At 32.1% G+C, this 17,493-nt stretch overlaps 1 protein-coding gene across 1 annotated transcript; it reads right to left on the bottom strand.

Moving 5' to 3' along the window:
- Positions 1–642: 642 nt before the first annotated feature.
- LOC128158369 (uncharacterized) lies at positions 643–16,784 on the bottom strand. The gene is made up of 12 exons (XM_052821161.1): positions 15,855–16,784; positions 15,079–15,231; positions 14,801–14,910; positions 13,313–13,545; positions 12,625–12,857; positions 12,210–12,323; positions 11,424–11,492; positions 11,289–11,357; positions 9,970–10,068; positions 9,479–9,649; positions 7,021–7,096; positions 643–2,281 (listed from the first exon to the last, which is right to left on the bottom strand). Exons 1-12 carry the CDS (start codon positions 16,767–16,769, stop codon positions 768–770), a joined length of 3,756 nt encoding a protein of 1,251 aa, XP_052677121.1. The 5' UTR covers positions 16,770–16,784; the 3' UTR covers positions 643–767.
- Between the last annotated feature and the right edge of the window lie 709 nt (positions 16,785–17,493).

The following is a 17,493-nucleotide window of genomic DNA, read 5'->3' as shown; positions in this document are numbered from 1 at the left end:
TTCATGCATGGTCGTTTTGTATTGAACATTTTTTTCCCCAAGAATAAAGTTCTGATTTATACGCCGTTTCATTAAACAGAATGGAAAATTCCATGCTAAGAACAAAATAAATTGATTCTCTAGTCACATAACGGAATGTCCCTGTTTGACCTTTCTTATACATACTATCGGACCATATATCCAACTAAATTATCATACCTTTTTATGTTTTGTCACATTGTAACCAAGTACATGTATTTGACTTATGTATACAAATAATCATCATTATAATTTTGAATCGATGAAACTTTCGAAAACCCAAATGGTTAGTGGTTGTTCAAAGTCATTTAAATAATCATTAAAATTTCATTTTATGGCCATCTGTTCATCTGGTTCATTGCAATGCTGACAAGAAAAGGAATAAAAAAGAGCATATTAGTATTTCGTCCGGAATGTCTTTAATCACTTACGCTGACTTAATATGTAACAATATCAGTTGGGTTTTTTTTTTAAAGTGATTTTATTTTTAAAAAAAATCAACAAAACACGTCTGCACATACGTACAAACACACACATAATCATATCAGTAGGTAAATTAAATTTTTAATTAACTTCTTCAGATAACATGTCTCTAAAAGCATAAAACTAAATTCTAACAATATATATACCCTGAGCAAACGAAAGGATGATTTTTAAGCTAAAATTGCAAAAAAGAACAGTAAAACGTACAAGAAATAACTAAAAGCTAAATAAAGTAGATATTTGGTTCGAAAAATACATGGAATGGTTTAACACAATGGATGGAATTGAATATGACTTGGAACCTTTACAATGCATTGCCCAGACACCCCTTGCCACGTCTCTTCTTTGTGATCAACCTTTGTCCAAAGGTTCTCGGAAGTTGAATAAACAAGATCAAAGTTTACAGACTCATTCTGCTCATTCATTCCTCCAGTCACAAATATGTTCTTCTCTTTCAGATAAAGTCCAAACATTTGACGTCTCTCTGGTTGATCTTTAAGGATGGTACATTTATTCTTTTCTGTACAGTATTTTATGCAATGTATTTGTTCTGTCACAATGTAGACCGAGTGTCCAACGATGACTGCTCTTCCACCCGAACACTCTACTGGAAGATATCCCATGACTTTGACAGTTTTATCTTCCACGTCAAATACCTGAATAGCAGATACGTCTTCCCCTTCATTGTTTTTGCCACCAAACAGGAAAATCTTCTTTTTGTAAGCGATAGTCAGAGATGAGGAAACATTCCATTTTAAGTTTCCAACCACCGACCATGTATTCTTTTTATGGTCAAACTCCTCAATATGAGAAACGTTTTTGTCTTCCATTTTGCCCCCTAAAATATATACTTTTTCGCCTACTCTTTCCATTGCATGATGCGTTCGGGGATATTTCATACTTGCACAAACTTTCCATTTATTCATGATTACGTCACATTGAAGCAGCTTCACGGATTTTGACCCCTTTCCCGATACAAAAATATATGGTGGATCTGTTGCGCTTGGTTGGATGCAACAAGATGAATACATGGCATTGAGGTCCCAAGTGTCTTTTAACTTAACTGAATATCCAGTACCACATGAGATGTTGTATACATAAGCAGCTGGACAAATTTGGTCTCCAGACTTTGTCATGGAAAACATGAACAAGTAAATTGTACCATCACGACCCGGCCAGGAATCGGAATGAAAAACTTTGCCAGCAATTTTGTCTCGCAGATAAGTGTAAACCTCCCCCCTTCGCATTGAGTCGCACTGCCACCATTTATCAACAGCATCTCTAATCAACAGCTTTTCTTCGCTGCTTCTACTTCGTACAAGTTCTTTCATTTGGGAATTTCTCAGGGCCAAAAATTGACTAGTGTCTTTAACATCATCGATATATTTGACAATCTCGTTAGCACATTTCTTTGAAACCTCTTGGAGTTCATAGGTATCCGCCAATTCAAAAGTCTCAAACATATTTTCTTTCTTTAAATTGTGCATTAGCTTTGTCGCACAAACACGTTTCAAATGGGACAGTCCTTTAATGGATTGACTAATCGACAGGAATTCTGGGATATGTTTATACTGTAGTTGGTCTTCGTTGATGCTTCCCGTACAGAAGTACTCTTGGATCATACCTCTGCTTTGCATGCTGAGTGCACGACAGAGATGAACTGCTCGGGTACACGCGGACGGTTGGTCGCACACACATTTTGTTGAGAGCCCATCTCCCAATGCTTTAGGTTCGTCATCTGTTTCATAGGAAATTTCCTCGTTCTTGGGCATAGCTGATTCTAAGATAATAAATAAATCAACTTTAATCTTTAATTTGTGTATACTGTTAGCTAAAGGTTTATAGCTTTTTACTCTGATAAAGCAAAAGGTTTATACACTTAAAACAAAGTACAATTTTTAAACGTGTACTTGTGTTTAATCTTTCGATGCAATTATTTTAAAAGCAAACTTCAATATATCTATTAAAGTCTTTGATTTTGTAATTCATAAGTCTACATTGAACTGTTTGTTCTCATCGTATTAAGTGTAAAAAGCAACGATCAAAGCCACCATCTGCTCTAAAACTCAAGTTAAAACATTTTATATCGAAACAAATGACTTTTACCACTTTTCTAAACATATAAATGATGATTCAAAGAGGCATCGTTATAATTTAAAAACATTCTTTGTTCCTTTCTTGTTAATGTTCAAACTGGTTTATCTTAAGCATTTCTTATGCGCAAACGAATGTTTTAATTAATTAGTCCGATTAATGTCAGTTGTCCTGTAACAGAGACTTACATACATGTTTACTGCAGTTCTTAGTTCAAAATCCAATGACTTAACTCTAACTGCAAGATGTTCACCAAAATAAGTTGAACGATGGGGAACAGCTTGACATAGGTCATATTACACGAAAGAAAATGACTATTTTTTAGCAATTTTTTTGTAAACTAGAGCATGACAAGGACTTTGCACGCAAAGTCTGCATACTATTCGTTAACCGACACCAATCACTCGAATTACGAATATACGTTAGAATTATATGTAAATTGTAGAAATTAAAAGAAAAAAAAATTGACCGTACTCTTTTAAAAGTTGTCTGTAATTTAATTTGTGCCTAATTAAAAATGTCGAGACTTCAAACGAAGGAAATGATCTTGTATTCATGAAAAAATAATTTATTCAATAAAACATATTAATAGTTACACATTATCTTCTTATAACACATATTACTACTTCAAATTTAGACATGTACTAGTGTCAATGCCGTTAATGTGTTTTCTTACTAAACATTACAGTCGTAGAGATACCTTACCTGTTTGTTAAATCGTTAAAAATCTTCAGGATAAGGTCAATCAGGATCAGAATGCTCCTCTCATTCTTCTGTGGTTGATGCGCGTTATATATATACAAGACCTTATGTTGCACAGACAATTTTGATTCGTCAGTGTTTATCATCATCCATTTTACGTTCAGTTTAAACTAGATTTCTACAGGCATTATATACAGGTAAGTTCAGGCAGATGACAAATAGTGCATTAATAACACACGGAATTTTATTTCCCGCATTGAATATAAATGGCTACTTAAAAGTAAAAGCGAATTGATATGTTGACTTTAAACGGATTTGTTGTTGTTGATCAAAAAGGATACATACCGGTATGCAATCATGTATCTAGTCCAAGTTGGTGCAAAAAGTGATGTCATAAAAATCATTTCAATATTGAGTAAACAAAGAAATGTAGAAAATAGGATAGAATAAGTCTTGTAACTTGAAATTATTTGAAACAAATTGTGGTTAATGGAGCATGTATGTATTTGATCTTCAGTATGTCAGATATCTGTTTCAACGCTTAATTTCTAATGCTAAGAAAACTAGAATTTCAGTTTCAACTTACAAATAAGAACCAAATCTTAACAAACACGTCTTCACTAGCCATGAGTTTGGGTCGAAAAAACCTTTGCTACCGAAGAAACCGAAGAAAAAATTAAAGAAAGCACTGGAAACGAATTTTGTTTAATTTTTTTTTGTCGTAAAATAAGATGGATTAAATTATTGATTAAATTTATAATGACGTAAATCGTATTTACACTTTGGGGGCAACTTTATATGGGGCGATCAAAAGTGGTGGGAAAAATATATAACTGCCCCAGTTAGCCAATTTAGGTTAAGGGTGAACTATTTCGAGTAAAATCAACTGAATGCATATTTTCTTTTAAATGAATGTCCATCTGTTAATTAAAATCATTCTAAACTAAAGAGGTTGAGTGGTCAACAGATTACCTGTCAGCTCTATAGGTTTTGAGATGATTTTTTGCCATATTAAAGTAAAATTTCAAATATTTTTAAGGTTTGGGATATTAATATTCTCAAAATAAATCGTTATGCAGAGATATTTTCAAGGAAATTGATATAGTCTAAAATGTCCACAACCATCGAACTCCAAGCTACTAAGATTATTGCAGAGCTGATTTGCATTATTATAAGAGCTGAAAGTAAAAGTAAACAGTTTTTCATATTGAAAACCATGACTTATGGGTATTCGTCTGTTTAATCGTGGCCAATATAGACTATATAAATTTCATTAATATTTAGAGTTCCGTATAAACACATGGAAAAAAGTTCAAACTCCATAGCTAAAATGTTTGAAATTACCAAAAAGTAGTATACAGTAAATATATCATTTGAAATTTTAAAGTAGCTATAGATTTGATGTGTAATTTGTTAACCACCCAACATCCTTAATTATGATAAATGTTTGGTGTATTCAGTTGTGTAGATAACATTTGGTTTTAAATAATAAGTGAACAAGGGGTTCGAGACATTCCCTTCATCTAATTCATTAATGGTTCAATATCGATATTGCTGCTATATAATTTTCCAATTTAGTATTAATATCGGTTGTTCTGCATCCAATGTAACAAAGATATATATTTTCAGATATGCTTAACATTGCAATAATAAAGAATACACTTTGCTAATACATGCGTCATGAGCAAATATAAAAGTCTTCACGTGTTTTGAGTATATTTGTTTTTGTAAGTTTAAAAGAGACTTTCAATCTTATAACCAATTTGATATGTACTTCTGAAAAAAGAAATTAAATATATATCTAATCCTTAAAAAGAAATATTTTTCTCAATTAAGTTTCTGGCACTATATTTTTTGTCGGGGAAGCTGAATAACTTACATGTTGATATTGCTGTTCCATATATGTTTCATATCCCTGACTAAGAGTATATAATGGCTTTATAGTGGCGATACACAATTTTTCATTAAATAGATATCGGAATGAAGGTGTAAATATAAGCATTGAATGCTTAAATGTAACAAATTCGTAGCATAAAGTTAAACATATTTAGTTATTGGCCCAAATGATGTATTGTAGGGCGCAGGCAGGGTTTGCATAATTATACGAAATGAAAATAACGTAAAAATGTCAATAATCCAATTGAACAACCGGTGAAAAGTATATATCAAATACAAGAAGGAATCATTATTTGAATATAATGAGGTGATCAAATAAGGTTGGGTATCATAATATTTGATTAGATCACTTCATAATACATGCTCCAAAATAATAATACACACACTGCTTGATAAATTCAACGCATTAAATATTAATTTTCAATATTTAAGGAAGCTTGGTGGTGGTCAACAAACTATTCTTCCGATTTACTTAAGAATTTGAAGTTTATTTCTTACTCCAGACGCCATTATTTGATAAAGGAAAAATCCATACATATTTTACTTTAAAAATTTCAGTATCTTTCTATATCTATATGTAGTATTCTTCTAGAGAGATTTATGAGAGCAAGACATCATTTGGTTATTGTAATTTATTCATTTTTGACAAATGTTATGGTTATCAAAATAAACAGCATGATTGTCACAAATTAAAAGTACATATGATTTCTACTATTTGTTTCTTAATCTTTAAAAAAAACAGCTTTCAAAACATTAATCAAATACATTTTAATATTATAAAAAACCCCAAATCAAAACAAACCCAATATTTGCTTAATCTAAACTGTTCTGTTTGAGCTTATTATAGGAAAAAGAAGGCCACTAACAAAATTTCATACAATTACATAATTGTGGTTTTTATTTGATTAATAACGCCTACTTATTCTTTCTTTGTGAGTGCTATTGGAAGATAACGGTAATCGTTTTTCACAGAAAAACTCGTTCTAAAACATAAGTTCATAAACCATGCAAGGAATAAACGAAATAAAAATGTACAAAGCTAATACTGGTAACAAAATACATAAAACCACTTCTTAACATTTTGTATCATATCGATTCAAATTCTTAAACAAAATTGCATAGCGAAAAAGTTCATTGAACGGTTTTAATCTTTAAGTTAATATTAATAATAATATCATTTCACAAACACATAAAAACAACGAAAACCTTTGTTTAGCTTGTAATAAACATATTAAGTGCGTTAAACAATAACATAAATGATGAAAGCACAAGATTTAAAGCGGACAAAAAAGAAAAAAAGAAAACTCTAATAACGCTTATATCATATTATCAAAATAATAGCCGTATCTAAAAGATCGAAAATAGAAACGAATATCATTTGATATACATGTAGGTCCTGTAAGAATTCAAACATCGAATTGCAGTCTATAAAAGGGAGATGAATCCCACTTTTGTGAAGACAAAATGATACTACACAAGTTAAAATAGGCTCCCAGGAACTCTTAACAAACAGTTAAGATACAGAATAAGGCATATTTGTATGCTTTACACACCCTTTTTCCAAATAATTGTACGGCAGTATCATTCAAAAATCAAATTAAAAAAATTCCTGTTGCTTAGAAGTAATGAAAAAAAAGATTAATATGAAAACAGAGACAAGCCAAAATAATTTATGTTACACAACACTTATTCATAATAAAACATATGGAAGGCAGAAAAAACACACCCCAAAATTGTTTAATTATGTAACTAACTATATCTACTGAGTATAGACTCATTACGTATTGTGATTGGGTTGAGCGTAGTTTTCTACGGGGTACATTTTACGTGGCATATATATGTTTCTGGGGGCCTGATGATGATACGTCCTCTCCTCCGCACCTGTCGGATTTACTGGACCAACCTAGTTGACAAAAAGCGAAATATTAGTGCACGCTAAAAAAAACTCCTATACTTAAGAGAAGTAATTTAAAGCAAAAACTGCAATTAAATGAGTTTATTTTATGCATGTATATAAAAAAATTTTTTTTATCTTATTTTAATGAAGATTTTATTAATAAAATTAAAAGAAAATATGTGATACATGTTAATATAAAAATGACATTGTAGGGTTTGCTATTAAAAAGGTGAAATTCATCATCACTATCCCTGAAAGAAACATGTTGTTAGACAGTGTGGCATCTCATGCAGTGTGTTAGAAGACTTCAACAACATTCAATTCTATCAAACTTGTCAAGTCGTTTGGATGTGACAGAACCCGATTCTGGAAACGCTGCGCGGAAAAAGCAATAACACTGAATGAGAGTGCATCCTTGGTTCAATTAACACATTTCCAACTCTGGAGTATTTCCAAATTACCTCACTATCACGAAATGTATAAATATTTTGTGAAGTGAAATAATGATAAAATTCATGTCATTTTAATACACAGCTACTGAATGTCAGAAGAACACGATTTATTCCTAAATATTAATTGTCAAGTAAACGTTCCTTTGAATTCACAAAATTTGATTTTACTTTGTCAGAAAATGGAGCTGTGAATAGAAGTCGTGAATTAAGTGCCACATTGTTAGCGACGACACTAACTGATCAATAAATTAAAATAAAAATGAAGAAAATTAACAATAATTACCTCAAGAGATTTCTTGATACTAGTATTTATTAAGTTAGACAACATCAACAGTCTGTTAAAGACGTGTTAGAGAACACAACATGAATATTGCTGTACAGTGATTGGTCAGTGCAGATCACCTGACTTTAGACGACATTTTTTTTTTCAAATGATGGGTAGTAGTTTGGATTTTTCTCTTTTTGGAGGTTTAGGAACTTTGACAACCTCTGACAACATAGAATATTCTCGAGGGTTTTTGGAAGACGCAACGCTCATTTCCATGACTGAACGTTGGCGTGGGCCAGGGGATTTGTAAACAGACGTCCAGTCTGATGCGCTCGTTTTGCCATCCTTATTTGTTGCCCTGGACGGCAGGTAAGCGGTTGAGCCATATTGACTCTTTGGTGTACGCGTCCTTGCGTTTACTACCTGATGAAAACGAGGTAAAACTGGTAATATTATTAAGGTCTATGAACTTTAACCATATATCAAAATTTCATAAATATGTTTACATGGAATTTTTGTTTCGATCAATACATTCTCCAATCCGCAATTTCTGAAATCTTGAAACATAAATTATAAATTGAAAAATATTTGAATGTTAGGCGAATCATTAAATGTTTTAAAGAGGGAATGTGTTATGAAAGAATAAGTTTGTGAGAGGGAAATTGAAAAAGGTAGTGGTTAGTAAGTGTGTCGTTTGTGAAGATTCCATTTTCTGATAAAATAAGTCTACAAAGAGCAGCAGACTAAAAATGTATGATATAGTTTCCTTTTGAGAGGTAAATGCATGTTCCTCCAATGCTAACACATAATCAACTAATAGAATGTTTAGAAAAAAAATAATGATTTAAAATCAACCAAACTGAGCACAACGTAAGCGAAAAATAAGAACACAACAGCCAAAAAACCCAAAATGATTACTTAATTAATAAGGACCACAACAGAAAAAACGACATGCTTTTCGATCTACATATCCACATGGACATACCGCTGATAGTTACATTCTGTAATATTGTGAAATGGGGGCAACCTGTAAATAATTCATTATAATCATTATCTATAAAAATATCTTCTTAAAAATGAATTTGACTATTTCCGCATTTTCTACAAATGAATCTAATGAATAAGAAATCTCAAACATGATAAATAGATAAATATTCAATTTAACATAACATCATTATTTTATACAGTATTGCATATCATGTCAAATTAATAAGACATGCACCATATCAATTTAGGTAATAACTCTTTGACAGTCATGCACTACGTTTTAATTTACTACTTTTAATGCCATCATAGGACTGATGACTGAAGTCTTCAGTCCTGACTGAAGTCATTATAATAAGATACTATTACTTAAATATCTGTTAATAGTCATAAGATAACATTTGAATGTGATTGAACTAAAACCATTAGTATCATTCATAGATTTGTTATTGAACAATCCATGCATGTTAATTTGGGTTTTCGCCGAGGCAAACGTATGAGGTCAGCATAAATACATGTTTTTTTTATTTGCAAGCGACGCACTATTTGTAAATTACATGTAGCTATTTTTCATTGCATGTAGCTGGGTCAAAAGGCAATTAATCAATAAACTGCATTGCAACAATCAGCGTGATCAATCTCCATTCATTCACATGCATGTGATCATATGATCATGAACAACACCAACTCATAATCGGACTCTGCGGGCAAATCCATATCAAAGTCACTTATCGACGTGGTGACAGGGGAAGACAACTCTGCGGACACCTCGGTTATTGGTGTCAGTGGGCCGACAGTGTATATTGGGGGCAATCGCCCAAATCGCTGGTCAGCTTCCTCCTTTTGAGTTTTCACCTGGATGATCATTTGAATGCAAAGAACTCTCGTAACTTCGGCATACATTCATTAGTATTTTCTTCCAAGTTAATGAAGGAAATTAAAAGCATATTATAATAATCTTCTCAAAAAAAAATAAAGAAAAGAAAACGATAAATGTTAGAGACTTTATCCCACACAGAATGCTTAAAGTGTTAAACTGCAGTCATCGATGATTAATAATGATGAAAAAGGAGTCTTTGTGTGATTATGAATGCAGGTGTCACCGCAAATAAAATAACACAACAGTAAAGTTACGTAGAAAATATATTATTGAGGAAAAGAACGTTAACTCGTACCTGACTCCATTTATATTCTTCATCAAACTGGGCTAACTGCTTCTTTAACATTATCCAGTCTGAAGCTTGTCTGGTTAAGCTTCGAGACAACATGTTATGCTACAAAGAGATTTAGCATTTTTATACTTTTATACCACTTCCCCTTTACTTACAATTCTACCAATTAAACGATTAAAAAGACATACGCTTAAGATTTTAAGGTTCAATATTAGATTTCATTTAAATTTAAGTCTTAAATAAATTTAAAACAATGTTAATTTTCAAAATGAGATTTGAGAGGAGTCTTAAAACAAAACATAAAAATCAAAAGTAAAACGATGTCCTCTTCTTTGATTGTAAATAAACTGTTTTTTAATAAAGACGACAGCAAATCAAAAATGAAGACTAAAAAAAAAACAGAATAAAAAAGTCCATATCCAACAAAACTGATAACAACAAAGTGCAAGGTTACTCAACTACATGTCTAGCTTCATATCTGTCGACTATCAACTCGTTCGTGATGCGATAAAGTAACTTGTAATTTAAGGAGGCTTGGCAGTCAACAAAATTAAACTTCAGATCTTCCTTTTCAGATATGATTTGCTTAGCTATGAAGTATCATTAAGTAACATTTCTTAAACTTAATATAGAGGTCTTTTTAATGAGATAAATATAGTCTAAATGAATTTCTTAACGTTTTTGATTTTACGACATTACGGATATCTTTATTCTATTCTTAGTAGTTTCGTCACGCACGAGTGACTTGGCGCGTAGTATAAATAGTTTTTCATGTGTTATTATGGTCATTTCGACGTTCGTTACAAGATTGTTAGGAGTTGATAGTAACACTCCCTGCCCGCCCTGTACACTGTATTGCACAATTTACATGTTTGTCAATATGGTATGCGATTATTTTATATATATACGTTTTGTGTCTTAATGTTATATTAAATGCGATCTTGTAACGAACGAACCTAACATATTTCATTTCGTCGTTGTTTTTTTTTTTAAAATAGACAAGAAAAGATTTATTTTCGGAGGAGATCTTTGAAAATCAGATCAAATGTGCGGAGTGTAAGAAATTCAAACTTGTGCTATAGAGAGGTTACAAAACCGTACATTTTAATAATATATTCTTCAAAATAAAAAATTTAAAGGGATTCTAAAGTATAGAAAATCAGAAGTATTATGGGGAATAGATAGCAATGCTGAAGTGCAAAAGATCACTGCGAAATCATATTGTGTACACTAGCAACTTATAAACTAAGATAACGATATTATGAATAACACAACTCTAATACAAAGGTGTGTGCGAGCAGTCACGGCACTCTACCACCTACTTGAGTTTTCTCACGAGACAGATCCCTAGATAGGGTTCTATTTCTGCTATTAGCAGTCTCCAGACGATGCTGAAAAGATAGAAAAAGTTCTACTTGACTACGACATCTAAAGATCTAACAACCCCTAACACATACTTGTGACCTCTCTTTGCAAAGTTGATTTTGCATCCTGGCATTTTCTGCACACAGGGTTTGGATTCTTTTCTGCAAAATGGCAACATTCATATAACTCTTTCAGTAAACTAACATGGATGGGTTGTATATATAAACGAGAATTCCAATTAAATTTAAGTGTAATTTCAAAAAAATGTGAATACTATAGGCTAGTAATTGAAATCTTCTAAGACACTTAAAGATATACACATTCATAAAGATCATACATGTATAAAAACTGTAACATTTCACATAAATATCTAACTATGAAGAATTCAGTTTCAAGATCATGTCATAGGCCTTACACCAATACCAGGCTTTTATAATTTTGAATTTGTATTACTTTTTAAAAGAAATTAATAGCAATCTAAATTTTCCAAACGTTTTGCAGACTAAATATTGATTAATTCAAGGGTAGTTTTAAAACTCAGAATATATTTTTAAAGTTTACCCTCAAGTTATATGAACACATTAATATATATATTTAAAACTGTAAAAGAAATACTTCTGAAATGAAAATTTTATTTATGATGATGATATTTCTAAACTTGGTTTGTTGAAGCATTCGAAAGAGTTTATCTTTTTAAAATTCAAAGAATCTTGAAAAAATATTACAGCATATTAAACAATAAAAATGTATGAAATTAAATATCTGATGTAAATATAGGGATACTTATGGATATTTAAAATTGATTGAGTCTTGAAGAAATATTACACCATATTAAATAAAAGAGATTGCGTGAAATTAAATATCTGATCAAAACCTACAATGATTTCATCCTTGTCAGACATAGCGTGTTTGGTTTTCTTTATTAGCGTGGCGTTGTCCTGCTTGAGTCTCTGAATTTCTCTCCTTAAATTTCCATTCTCCTCTATAAGAACCTAAAAGCAAAAATAATAAAATTAGAATGTAAACAGCTACACGGATTAGTTTAAAAGAAAACTAAATACTTCCGAAAGAACTTTTTTCAACTTGTAATTTTTTAAATGAAATATATGTCTTTACATTCGGTTTAAATTGATTTTTTAAGTACATGAAATACATTGTATTTTAAAGGTATTCCTCAATTCATTCTTAAATTGCCATTTAAAACTTAAAACGACTTTACATATTAGTAATCGATTATTATCTAAAAACACTAACACAAAATACGCGTGAAAAAAGTAAAACAATGCAGCTCACCTCATTTTTTCGAATAATATCGTTGACCCGTACGTTTCCACCTAACAATGAGTATGAAGACGGATGTGGCACTCTGGGAGACTCTCCTTCATCGCCTGTTGACACCGGTGTCACGTGACCACTTCCAACTCCTCCCAACTTTCTCTTCTCGAGCTCCAACAGTTGTTGGTATTTCTTGGTTAACTGCTGGGATTTGTGGAGTTCCCGCTGCATTTCCTTCAGCTTTTCGTCAGCTGTTTATAGATAATGAGGTCATGATAAATTCATACATGCATGTGCTTAGCAAACAATTATTATTGTAGATGGTTATGAGAATATATAGAACGAAACATCACGACGCTTTTCCCCCTTGTTTCATAAACTTTCAAACCTTTAAGCCTTCTGTTTTATCCTTGCTTTCAAATAAAGCCAGGTATCGTTATTATGTTGTTGCTTTAACACCAAATTGCCATATTAATATATAATAAAAAACTGAGCCCATGTTTGGTCTTATTGTAAAGCAAATTCTTTGTTCCCATTTATCCATTCCCAATTATATATGTAAGTTATAGTTTATTCCTAAAATAATACACAATCATAGAATTTATGATCACTACTTTATCAGTCCCTACAAAGAAGAATTTAGGATCACTGCTTTATCAATCACTACAAAGAAAACTCAAATATATCCAATTAAATCGACAATTACCATCCTTCGCCTTCTTTTCGAACATTTTCATCAGACGGAGAGTGTTCGTTCTGGATAATGTGGAATCTTCATGAAGCTTTCTGTTCTGTTGGTTTAACAACTTTGATTCGTTCATCTTTTCGTGAAGTGTTAATTCCGTCTTCAGCTTTTGGTTCTGCATTTCAATATTGCGCATAAGTTGTGCCTTTAACTCGTACGTCATTTCTTGCTCATCTGGGCTTAAATTTAGCTTCCTATATAGTAAATAGAGAATAAGTTGTTCATCTTAAAAGCGTTGGAAACACGCTATGAATGTAAAGAAAAAGAATAAAGTTTTACAACTTCAGCAACAATAAATATTCATCTCAAATTAAAACATTATCCTTTTCCCTGAAGTTTTAACTTTAAAAAGGTGTGTAATGCATTGCACTATTGCAAATATTGCAAAATGTTCACAATAGGTTTAAATCGATAAAAAGACACTGTACATTCGTCTTTTTCTTATTGTGTATTCTCTAAGCCGATAAAATGCGCACCACAAACAACATATCCAAAAATATCAAAATAAATATTGAATACATTATTAATTTATCCTAATAGTGTTTGAATAAAGATCATAATAGGATCAGTGGGTATAGGTACATTGTTGACTTATTGATAAATGCACTTAACATTTCATGATATACATGTACCTGTATGTTGATATTTTTTTAAATACTGGAACAACCATATGTAAATGTAAATCAACTTAAAATGATGATCATCCATATCTTAAAGAATGTATTGAGAAAATTTGATACCCTTTCCTGTATTTTAAACATAACCAAAATACATAGATATAATGCCATTTACAATTAAAAGAGGTAAATCATTTCTATATTTAAATAATAATTCATATTTAAAATGTTCACAAATAAAAGCAGGCATGAATTTTTATACTGAGCTTATCTTTGAATTAAATAGCTATGATTATATATTACATCAAGCGTACCTATGGTACACAATGCTTTAAAAGACAAAATTTAAAGCCTGTATTCAATAAAATAAAAAAGTTAGTAAATGCAAGGCCATTCTTTTCTAAAATGCATACATAAAAATGTTCAAACTTCATAGTTCTCTTTCGTAACCAGGTGAAATTTGGTAAAACTTGATGAGTAAAGAAGCTTTATTTACAATGAAGATTCAAGAACTATCCATCGAGACAATTACATAATGATGTCTGAATCAACGGTGCACTACGCACCCCAAAAGTGTTGTCATTCATTTAATCCAATTTGTTCATCTTAGGAATAGCTTAATCATATGTTTCAAGGTAACGAAAGGTTCTTAAAACAGATCAGTTTTTAGTTGTGCGTCATTCAAATTACTACATTGTTCAAATACAAACATTTCGAGAGAAAAAAAGACTGAAGAATTTATCGGGACACTTTTTTAAATTCATGCTGTTGTCAAACCAGTACCTATATATAGGATAAATTTAATAAAAAACCTAACCTAAACTGTACTCACCTAGAGGGCGACCTTTCCGATCTTGATGGTTCCTGAGATTCTGGTTTATCTTCTTTCTTCCCTAGTTTCTTTCCAAGGTCTTCTTGTACATCTTTCAGTTCACCAAGTGCCTAAAGAGAGTTATCGTGCAATTTCCAAGCAGGTAAATTAAAAAGTGCTGTCGATGAAATCTTTTTATCAAACAAGTGCATGCAAAGAAACTTTAAATCCCTCAATTATTTTTGTTGAGAGCAGGTGCTTCATTTTCTATTCACTTGTCTCGTTATGTTTGTACTAACCTGTTGATACAATTGCTCCGTTTCTCGGAGTTGTTCATATAGCGTTTCCATGATAGGTTTGGCATCTTTGTCTTTCTTACTCTCCAACTTCTTCAGATTTTCTTGGATATCTTGCTGTTTCTTTTTGAACGTGTCAAGGGTCTGTTGAACTTTCTGAAATAGAAAAAGAAAATAATTCAAGGGATGCTTATACTGTCCTCATGATGTCAATATTTTGGCGATCTTGACAATAGACAAGATAACCTTTGGATTACATAATTCTACCAACTTTCTATTGTATTAGCTATCTGGTGTAAAAGGAATGAATTACTACGCTACTGTCCCCATATTTCAATTATGTGAAGACACTTTGGTTAGAAAACAAATGTAATAAAGGTGTGGTGGGCATTCAATGAAAATAAGGTAAAGATTCAGTAAACATGAAGTTAATAGATAACAAACTCATTATCCTCTTTGATGTCTTTCTGCACCTTTATAATTGCAGTTATTCTTTTCTTATTAAATTTCTTATTCCTTTTCTCTGCACGATCAGGTATAAACGTATCAAGTCTGATTTTTCTCTCCCTCTTAATGGATATTGTTAGACTTTCACTTTCGTAAATTGAGTCTGCATATCCTCTTATTTTATCATACATCATCTTTGCTCTCCTTCTTTTTTGTCTTTCTTTCCTTTCCAACTTTTTCATTTTTTTCGTCTTTTTCTTTTTTTTCTTCTTCGTTTTCTCAATTTTGGGTAAACTGATATCACCAGTATCATCAAAGTCACTTAAAAACACCTCATCCCTGGAAAAGAAATCCGGACTAAACAGGTTCGTTTTGTAAGAAATCCTCTCAACTTCGTCGTCATCTTCAGAACAAATTGGTGGTCCCATCGTTCCACTCCGTGGATCAGTGACCGTGTCTGTTTCAAGCGGTTTGATACTTCCTGTATCTTGTCTGGGAGATATGATAACACTTGTGACAGCTTTGAAATCGGGAGAGTCGTAAACGCTTTCTGTATTCTCGTCGTCAGTTTCCTGTCCTTCTTCCTCTGATTCTTCCAAAATCGGATCTTCTAGCATCAGAAGGCTTGATCTCGTTTCACGAAGACTTTCTCTTTTCGTTTTCATATTTATGACCTCCCTTTTGCGTTCTGTGTAAACTGTCTTTGTGAATGACCCTTTCCTTTTCTTGTTATTTGCTGCTGTTTTTTGCTTAAGGGTCTTTTCAGATTTGTTTTTCTGCGAGATCTGATTTGTCTTGGTTACGTGACTTTCTTTTATTCTAGAATGATCAATTTTATAATCTTCTAACGCTTTGTCTGTTTTAGACTTTCGTTTCTGTGTCTCTTTTCCATCCGGTAAACTTGGTTCGCGTATACTAGTTTTAGTGTTCTCTCTTTTTCCAAGTTTATTTTTCTTTGAAATTTTGTCTTCGTTTTCCTTTTCATTGTTGGATATGGGTCTTTTCTGCAAAGCATTTGAGTTTCCTCTAGTTTCATTTTTCTGCTCTTCTCTAGCTTTAATTTTCGTCCCATCATCTTTCTGCCTGTCACAGTGTGTCCTACGCTTTGATAAGTCTATACTAGTTCTCTCTTTTGAAACTTTGTCAACAGTTTTGCTCACAGGTGTGATTGTAGTGACTCCATCCTGTTCCTCTTTTGATTCGCCTTTCACGACTAACAATTTGCTCGAAGTTTCTTCTGTTTCCATCTCTGGATGTTCAAGACCAGATATTTCTTTTATTCGGATAGCACTGTTCTCAGGCTGTGTGCACAGACACGACTACCTTTAATATTTGACAACAATTTGTTTGCTATGTAAAAACAAAATTGTACAGTATTGAGCTATCAGAGTCTAAATTAAGAACACATCTGTCACTATTTGCAAAATGCATAATTTTGATAGCTTTCCGTTTTAACGACCGTTTCTGCGTGCAGTCCTGGATTTTCTGCTCATAAATATCCGTATACGCAGGCTAGTGTATGCTTGTCAAAATGCAAATATCGAATTAACTGTTGGTCTATTGAAGAACAAAATGCAAATTTTGGGTGTGAAGCCAAGACCTCTTCATGACCATATAGCACCCTAGTAATTTATCCCTATCGATTCTCTGTCAATCCGTGACATCTTAATTCTTGGTATTGCATTCACATGATGGGTGCTAATCATAATCTTGAGGAGATTAAAAAATGCAATACAATCACAGTTCAAATATGGGTTAGTAGTGTACAAATTTTTAATCCAAATTATTTTGCGCAGACGCAGTGATGCATGTGTTTGACGACGCTTGTTGTAGGAATAGACAAAAAGTGTTGCAATTAAAGCAGTTTACTATTTTTGACGCCGCTTGTGTTGCGCTACTTTATAGTGAACTATCGTTTTTTGCATTGTTGGAGTTATATTAAACTTTTTGGAACGAGTGTCTTCTCCGAAT

The sequence above is a fragment of the Crassostrea angulata genome, chromosome 8, assembly GCF_025612915.1.
Source record: "Crassostrea angulata isolate pt1a10 chromosome 8, ASM2561291v2, whole genome shotgun sequence".
Taxonomy (NCBI): Eukaryota; Metazoa; Mollusca; class Bivalvia; order Ostreida; family Ostreidae; genus Magallana; species Magallana angulata.
This window is presented reverse-complemented; position numbering and strand designations above follow the sequence as displayed.